Raw genomic sequence first — 9,579 nt, 5'->3', positions numbered from 1 at the left:
GCTACAGAATAAGAAGTTTGTCTGACCACTGTATTACCATTGATCACTCCCTGAGAGATTAAATAATGGTCCTGAATAGACTAGCTTATCTCTTAGGTCATTCCAAAATGATATACTTTTTGCATTTTAATTTTGTTATAATGATGCACACAGCTTAAAATGTCAGAGCTGAGGGGCATGGTGGCTCATGCCTTTACTGCTAGCACTTGGCAGGAGGATTGAATGAGTTACAGGCCACTCTGAGACTACACAGGGAATTCCATGTCAGCCTGGGCTAGAGCGAAACCTTACCTTGAAAAGAAAAATTCAGAGATTGTTCAATTTTTTATCACTCTGTGTGTGAGCACATTTGTGTGTTTGAGTGCAGGCACACATATGGACGTCAGAGAAGAACTTTGGGTGTTGGTCCTCAGTCTTATTGTTTGAGACAGGGTCTCTTTGTTGTTAACTACTGTATACACCAGGCTAGGTGGCCCATGAGCTCACAGATATTCTCCTGTCTCTTCTTCCCAATTTGTCATAGGTGCACTGGGATTAAAAATACATGCCACCCTGTTAAGCTTTACAAAGGGCCTGGGAATCTAAATTCATTTTTCTTGCTGCAAGCAAGCACTTACCAAACACTGAACCATCTCATCAGCCCTATAACATTTTTTTTTATTTTGAAATAAAATTAACTTATGTAAATGCTGCAGAATGCATAACTCACAAATTCATCACATTGACATTCCTCAGTTAAAACTGCACTACATTTACCTCAATATTTTCCTCCTCTAGGTATATATTATTTCTTCATAATCTGATCTCTATGCAATATTGCATGTGCATGAGTGTGTTGTGTGGGCATGCATGTTGTGTGTGGGTGGCACATGTGTGTGTGCAGATGTGTGTGCAGATGGCACATGTGTGTGTGTGCAGATGTGTGTTTGTGTGTGCATGTGCACATGTGGAGACCAGAGGTTGACACTGAGTGTCTTCTTCAGTTACCCTTCACATTTTTTTATTTTGAAAGTTTTATTTTATTATTTATTTATTACAGACAGAATAAGCAAGAAGGAGAGAGAGAGAATGGGCATGCTAGGGCCTCTAGTCACTGCAAAGGAACTCCAGACATATGTGCCACCATGCACATCTGGCTTACATGGGACCTGGGAAATTGAACCTGGGTCCTTAGGCTTCACAGGCAAGCACCTTAACTGCTAAGCCATCTCTCCAACTCTTCACATTTTTTTCGAGAAAGGGTTTCTAACTGAATCTGGCAGATACTGGTTTGGCTAAATGAGCTAGCCAGCAAGCCCTCGTGAACCTCCTGCTTACAGGTGGGTGACATCATGTCTAGCTTTGGACATGGATGTTGGAGACACAAATGTGGAGCCTTATGATTGCATGATAAGCCTTTTCTCAGTTGAGTCATATACACTGTATAACTCACTATTTAATTTATATGGCATAAAATTTACCCATTAAAAGTATACATACAATTCAGTGAATTTAAGTATAGTGTTCAGAGTATGCAGTCATGACTCTAATCTAAATTCAGATCACTTCCATCAACCTGGAGAGGAGCCTTGTATCCTATTACAGATTCCTTCTCATTGGTGGGACAAAAAGACCTCATCAAAAGCAGTTTATGGGAGAAAAAGGTTTATTTCAGTTTATAGTCTCAAAGGGAAGCTTCACCATGGCAGGGAAAAGCATGGGAGATCAGAGTAGAAATTGAGCATCATATCGTGCACATCAGCTAGAAAGGAGCAGCAAAAGTTAGCTGAGCCTGAATACCCAGTGAGCTTGACTAAGAAACTCCATGGACTGCCCCCAGTCGCTCACCTCCTCTAGAAAGACTCCCAAAGACTTCCCAAATTGCCATTGGCTGGGGAAAATACTTTTAAGACATATTAGACTATAGACAACATTTCACATTCAAACTACCACGTACATATTCTGTTGTTTTTCTCGTTTCCCTATGCAGCCCTATCCATCTATTAATCAAAATTTTGTCTCAATGACTATCAATGCTGACCATCTGACACAGATGGAGCCACAGAATGAGTGGCTTTCTGTCATTGAATATGATGTTCTGAGGTACATGTATCTTGTACTAGCTGTTCACTATTCCTTTGTGTTCAAAGTACATTCTATTACCTACTACATTTTGAAAATCACTTGTCAGTTATGGAAAGTTGAGGTGTATTTACTTTTTGGCTATGATAAATAATTTACACAGGTTTTCTGTGGACATGTGTGTTGATTTTATTGGGATAGATAACTAAAATAGAATTTCTAGATCATAATGTAATTCTACATTTAATAATTTCAAAAATGAATCTGTTTTTTTTTCAAAGAAGATATATACTGGATTACCTCACTGGAAGATTTCAGTTGTTCCAAATACTCAGCAGCATTAGCTATGCATGTCCTTTCTTCTTGTGGCACTAGTGATTGAAACCCTGGCCTCATACACACTTGGGAAGTACTCTGCCACAGAGCTACATGCACAGTCCTGTTTTCACTTTGTATTTTGAGACAGGGTCTCTCCAATCTTGCCTTGGATTTATAATCCTTCTTCCTCAGCCTGTCAAATAGCTCGGATTATAGTCCTCTACCACCAGCTTAGTTTCTGTCCTTTTTGAGTTCATGAAATAGTATCTTATTGGGAAATATTTTGATCTGTATTTTCCTATTATGTAATGATGTTACTTATCTTTTCATGATTTATTGGTAATTTAAAGATTTTTTTGGGTACATAATCAAGTCACTTGATCATCTTTAAATTATGTATTTTTAAAAAGTTATAATTTCTTAGTATATGTGAGCATTATTCATGTTATTAGTGGGACTTTTTTCTATTTTTGTGTACTTTTAGTGTTTTGTACATTTATGTGCATATTAGCACATACATGCACCACCTTGTGATCTTGCCTGCAGTGGCCAGAAGAAAATGTCAGAGTCCCCTCTCATCACTTACCCACCTGGTTTTTCCTTGAAAAAGCCTCTAACTGATTTTAGAGCTTATCCTTCATAAGCAGTTCTCCGAACTCTGCTCCTCACAGCACTGAAGTTACGGTGCCCATGGCCACACCCACCTTTTTAGATGGGTTTTGGAGCTTGGAACTCAGGTGGTCCCAGGGTACCTCAGACTTAAGCAGGAAGCACATTTAATCACTGAGCCATCTCTCTAATCCTATCAATGGGATCTCTTGAAGCACATTTAAAAATTTTGCATGACATCCAATTTACCTGCTTTATTGTCTTGATTGCTTGTAATTTTTAAGTCATGTCTGAGAAAACAAAGGTCATAAGGATTTAAGCCCTCAGTGAGTATTAAACTTTAGCTATTACAGTTAGGAGGTCTTTGATCTATTGTGAGGGTTCTGTTGATTTGTGAGTTAAAAGTCCAATTTCTTTAGCATGTGTATATTTAGTCTTTTCAGTACTATATATTGAATTACTCACTATTCCTTATCCCATTAAGTTGCTTGGCAACTTGAGTGAAAATCAATTTCCCAGAAAGGTGTGTGTTTATTCTGCATTCTGCTATTCTACTGATCTATCCCAAATATTTTCATTAGGGTGAAACAACACACTCTTTTTTTTAAATTTTGTTCATTTTTATTTATTTGAGAGCAACAGACAGAGAGAGAAAGAGGCAGGTAGAGAGAGAGAGAGAATGGGCGCACCAGGGCTTCCAGCCACTGCAAACCAACTCCAGATGCGTGCACCCCCTTGTGCATCTGGCTAACGTGGGTCCTGGGGAACCGAGCCTTGAACCAGGGTCCTTAGGCTTCACAGGAAGCACTTAACCGCTAAGCCATCTCTCCAGCCCCCACACACTCTTAAGTACTGTAGTTTTGTTGTGATTTTGAAATAGAAAAGTATTCATCTTCCAATATTGGGTTTATTTTTCATGAGCGATTCAAACATTTTGAGTTCCTCATAGGTTCATATGAATTTCCAGGTTATTGCAAAGACAAGAACAAAACAAACTTAATTTTGATATGAATTGAATCTGTTGATCAATTTAGAGTATATTGATGTCATAAGTCTTTCATGAGCATATGATGTCTTTCCATTGGTTAGGTGTTCTTTTACTTCCTTTCAATAATATTTTGTTTTAAGTCTGTATGTCTTGAATTCTTTTTAAAGTTTTATTCTTATTTTACTCTTTTGGTGCTATTTTAAATGGAATTGTTTCTTAACTTCACTTTCAGATTGTTCATCCCTATTACATAGGGATACAATTAATTTGTGCATATTGGTCTAGGGTAGTGTAACCATGCTGAATTCATTCATTAGCTACAATAGTTTTTGCTGGATTCATAAGATTTCTTATATAAAAGGTTACTTATTTATTAATATAATTTTGCTTAATTTCTTCTGGAAAGGATTAATTTACCTGACTAGTACCTTCTAATTACACTTTTTGTTAGATAATTTATTTTCTTTCTAGTCAAAGATTTAACCCAGGTTTATTTTCTGCTGGTATTTAAATTGACTCTGAGATATATGATGGAAGCTCCACCTCTCTGTGGAACACTGGGCAAGTGTAAAGTACTGTGAAAAAAATCATTATTAGTGATAATAAGTTAAGTATTTTGTAAGCAATTCTGATATTTTTTTCTTGTAAATAAGAAAAAGAAAGGTTAAAGATGTGGCAATATGACTCCCTAATTAGCAGCTGTTAGACTCTCCTTTGCTGGTCTGGACGCTTTGAACACAAGGGCTAACATCCAGGCAGACTGCTCTATGCCAACATCAGTCATCTAGAACACTCCCTGGACACCTTGCAAAACTTCAGGAAGATCACAGCTGACTGTCCTGGCTTCTGAATGTAAAACTCTATCCAGGCTGCCGAAAGCAGCTTGTGCCAGAAGTTTTGTTATCAAAAGTCTTGATGAACACTAGATGACACTGTCTGCAAACGCTCCCACCCAGGCCAGAGGAGGAATATTTCACAAGAGAACTGCTGTGAGGAGCACCAGAGACAAAGCTTAATTGGTCCCAAACACACGCTTCAATAATTGTGAGTGGTGCCAAGAGGCAAGACTGTGATTGGTCCAAAAACCACTTCCTGAGCTGTATAAACTGGCTGTTCTGGGCTTTCTCAGTGAGTTGGCTGGGGAATATTCTCCTGTGATACTTGCTTTCACTGGTAGCATTAGGCACAAGATTTTTCTCCAGTTGTCTTTGCTTGTTCTTTCAATTGGCTAGGTTGAGCTGGTAAAGAAGAAAAATATGGAAGCAGTATGGGCCCTAAGAGTAGCTCTGCTAATGGTTCCAGTGACAGTAGAATTTGGTGACCAACAGCCAAGTGAATGTGGCTCCTGAGCTCTAGCTTCTGGGTGGCCTGCTGAGTGGCCTGGCTCCTGAGAAGCACTTTGGATGTCCATAGGTTCTAGTTATGGTAGGTTCCCTCGCAGCCATGGCTCTCCAGCTCATGAGCATTACCCTGGCAGAAGTGGGCATTGCAAATGGTGCCAGGAGAACAGTTAAAAGTGAACAAGGAGCACCATCAAAAACAGAGAGGAGAGCCCACACCAGAGCTCTGAGTAGTCCACCACAGCCTTAGCCCTCAGCACTTGAACAACAAGCCTGGCATCACCCACAGTTGTGTAGGGAGCAATGTCCTGATGGCCTCATGAATAGTAATAAGAAGATCATTGAAGGCTGAAGAGATGGCTTAGTGGTGAAGGCACTTGCTTGCAAAGACTAAGGACCCAGGTAAGCCAGATATATGAGGCAGCACATGTGTATGGAGTTCATTTGCAATGACTAAGGCCCTGGCAGGCCAGCATTCTCTCTCTCTTTCTTTTCTCTTCCTCTCATAACCAAAATAAAATGTATATATATATTTAAAAAGAAGGTCATTGTAACAATGGTATTGGAACAATAAAATAGTAAGAAAGGAATACAGTTTCACCAACAGGAGTGACACTAAGGAAGACTATCTGTACATCTGTACACCAGAATTCATAAAGAATAGGACTTCCGGCCAAGATGCTGATTAGTTAACTGACAGAGGCCTAATCTCTAGAATCTACAAAGAACTCAAAAACCTAAACAATAATAAGTCAAACAACCCACTCACAAAATGAGGCAAAGAGCTGGACAGACAGTTCACAGAGGAAGAAATACAAAGGGCAAACACACACTTAAGAAAATGTTCGTCATCCCTAATCATCAGGAAAATGCAAATTAAAACAACTATGACATTCCATCTTGACACATTTGTACCCACTTGAGTTAGAAGTCATTGATGATTCATTCTTTAACCAAATAATTAAGGAAATAATTCCCAAAGGGTGATTTATTTTTTAAAAAATATTTTATTTATTTGCAAGGAGAGAGAATGAATAAGAATAGGGTGTGCCAGGGACTTTCACAACTGTAAGTGAACCCTACATGCATGTGCCATTTTGTGCATCTGGTTTTACGTGGGTACTGGGGAATCAAACTTGGGCCATTAGGCTTTGCAGGCAAGCACAATTGCTGATCCATCCCTCCAGCCCATGGATGATTCTTTTATTGGTGTTGTTTTATGTATGTTTGGTGTGTGTGCATATATATTTGCTCATCTGTGTGTGGGCACATATGTGTAGGGAGTATACCCAGTCATGTGTGTGAAGCCAGAAGTAGACGTCCTGTGTCTTCCTCAATCATTCATCCTGTTTTTGGTACAGGTTCCCTCACTGAACCTAAAGCTCATCAGGTCAGGTAGACCAGCTAGCCTGCTAGACGGCCTCAAGGATCCTCCTGGCTCTGACTCCCTTGCACTGAGATTTCAGGTGCTTTCCCTGCCATGCCTCACGTTTACTGTGTGATGAGGTTCTCACCTCAGAACCTAGTGTTTGTGTGGCAAGAAAGTTTCCTACTGAGCCATCTCCCCAGGCCCAATTATTCATTTTTTTTCTATTATACATTTATTTTTAGAGAGACATTCTGGGTGTGCCATGCCCACTGTAAGTGAATTTCAGACATATGTGCCACTTTGTGCATCTAGTCTTATGGGGGTGCTATGGAATTAGACCCAGGATGTCAGGCTTTGCAGGAAGCACATTTTAACCCCTGAGTCACCTCCCCAGCCCTGACGATTCTTTTTTTTTTAATTTGTATTTATTTATTTATTTGAGAGCTACAGACACAGAGAGAAAGACAGATAGAGGGAGGGAGAAAGAATGGGCGCGCCAGGGCTTCCAGCATCTGCAAACGAACTCCAGACGCGTGCGCCCCCTTGTGCATCTGGCTAATGTGGGACCTGGGGAACCAAGCCTCGAACCGGGGTCCTTAGGCTTCACAGGCAAGCGCTTAACTGCTAAGCCATCTTTCCAGCCCTGACGATTCTTGAAATTATCACTCTTTAAAAATATTTTATTTATTCATTAGCAAGGAGATAGAGAGGGGGGCGGAGAGAGGGAGAGAATGGGTGTTCCAGGGCCTTCCACTACTGCAAACAAACTCCACATGCATACACCACTGTGCATCTGGCTTTATGTCGGCTCTGGTGAATCAAACCCAGGTTGTTTGGCTTTGCATGCAAGAGCCTTAACTGCTAAGCAACCTCTCCAGCCAATTATCACTCTTTCTTTGCCTCACACTTATGTTAAATTTGAACATTTTCTCACCTCTACTTGTAAATTATCCCATTTATATTAGTGCTTAAGAACTACATAGGCTTATTTTAAACCTTTTTTGAGATTTTTGAGATAGGGTCTCACTCTAGCCCAGGATGACCTGGAACTCATTCTGTAGATCTAAGCTGGCCTTAAATTCATGCTGATCCTATGACCTTGGCCTCCTAAGTACTGGGATTAAAGGCATATGCCACAATGCCTGGTTTGTTTTAAATATTTTAAAAACCTGAAATAAACTGCAGAATTTCCTAAGAGTAGAGGTATTCTGGTTAAGGATAAAAGTATGGTCAGGTGAAAAGCAAAATTAGTAATACAAATGCAATCCACAACAGGAAAAATAATTTTTCTCCAAGCCATTATGTAGAGATGTGTCATTTCCAAGTCCCAGTGGAAGGAATGGAGTCACTTCCCAATTCTGTTGCTACAATGTGCCTGTAAGCTGCCTTACTTCAAAACAGAAGCACATTTGCAGAATGTTTTACTGAGTAACAGCGCTGAAGGTAATTGTTACAGGCTCTCAAACTCTGTATTAAATGGTTGCATCTTAACTATTTATACAGATTATTGGTCCAATAACATGAAAATAGAGAACAGCATCTGGAAAGTTATCTCATCCCATGTGCAGAGATAAAAGGGTTAACCATTCTTCCCAGTATTTCTGAAGGCAAGTCCTTGTTTATAGTGAAATATGATGGAAATTCAAGTGTTACTTTTTCCAGGCTACTGCATGTAAAGGATGCTGAAGGCCATCACTACACAGCTCACTGCGACATATGGACTTTTTCGTTCACCAGTTCTGGCACATTTCCAAAATATCCCCAACAATCCAGTCTTATTTCTGTCCAAGATGCTGGGTGCCAAGGACCGGATGTAAGCACAGATACATATAAGCAGCAAGATGACGGTCAGCAGACTCTGGAAATTGAAAATGGCAGACATAGTAACGCCGGCCGAGCCCCAGCCACATCACCCTTCCGGGCCTGCGGCGGAAGGCTGTGCGTGACTCTCGCTCCTTCCCTGTCTTTTCATTTTAATGTTTAATATTTTCTTAGACTATAAAGTAATATACCCATTTTATATAAAACAAATTTTTATTAAATGTATTACTATTTTGTATAAGGTTTATCAGTTTTGATGTTAAACTCATTTTGTCTATTATCATTGGGAACCTCTTTATGCTATACCCTTTGACAACTTCTGCATTCCTATTTTTCTACATTTTTGAAACAAAATGATGCCCTAGGCTTGTCTTACACTTGCTCTACATTAACCCTATGACCATCTGTTTCTACAAGGAGTTCTCAATCATCCTAATAAGGATACCGTCTAGGACAAAAGGTTCTCATTGCTAGATGTTCTAGATGTTCTCATTGCTCCTGCAGTATATTTCTAGCCCCTCAAAAGATAGAGGAGGAAAGATGTGTGTTTTCATAGACATATGTATGCTTCAATCTATATTTACTTTTATATTTTTTATACTTTTATTTATTTATTTATTACACAGAGAGAGACAGGGAGAGAGAAGAGAGGGAGAAAGAATGGACATGACAGGGCCTCTAGGCACCATGAACAAATTCCAGATGCGTGTGCTACCATGTGCATCTGGCTTCTATGCGTACTGGAAAATCGAAGTTGGGTCCTTATGGTTCATAGGCAAGCATCTTAATTGCTAAGCAATTTCTCCAGTCCAACTTTTATAGTTTTTAAAGTGAGTTTATGCTTATTCCTCTAATTATAGTTCAAGAGTATTTTTTTTCATCTTAGATTTAATTGTTTCTATATTTGAACATGATCCCATAAGACTTGCTAGTCCTAGTGTTTACAAAAAGGAAAGAGAGGGCTGGAGAGATGGCTTAGCGGTTAAGCGTTTGCCTATGAAGCCTAAGGACCCTGGCTCAAGGCTCGATTCCCCAGGACCCACGTTAGCCAGATGCACAAGGTGCACACGCAT

At 39.6% G+C, this 9,579-nt stretch overlaps 1 protein-coding gene across 1 annotated transcript; it reads right to left on the bottom strand.

Annotated features, from left to right (window-relative positions):
* Positions 1-8,135: 8,135 nt before the first annotated feature.
* Positions 8,136-8,595, bottom strand: LOC101604037 (protein kish-A-like). The gene has a single exon (XM_045130316.1). It carries the CDS (start codon positions 8,565-8,567, stop codon positions 8,349-8,351), a length of 219 nt encoding a protein of 72 aa, XP_044986251.1. The 5' UTR covers positions 8,568-8,595; the 3' UTR covers positions 8,136-8,348.
* Between the last annotated feature and the right edge of the window lie 984 nt (positions 8,596-9,579).

This window comes from Jaculus jaculus, chromosome 11, assembly GCF_020740685.1.
Source record: "Jaculus jaculus isolate mJacJac1 chromosome 11, mJacJac1.mat.Y.cur, whole genome shotgun sequence".
Taxonomy (NCBI): Eukaryota; Metazoa; Chordata; class Mammalia; order Rodentia; family Dipodidae; genus Jaculus; species Jaculus jaculus.
The sequence above is the reverse complement of the archived record's forward strand: the minus strand, read 5'-3'. Positions and strand labels throughout refer to the sequence as shown.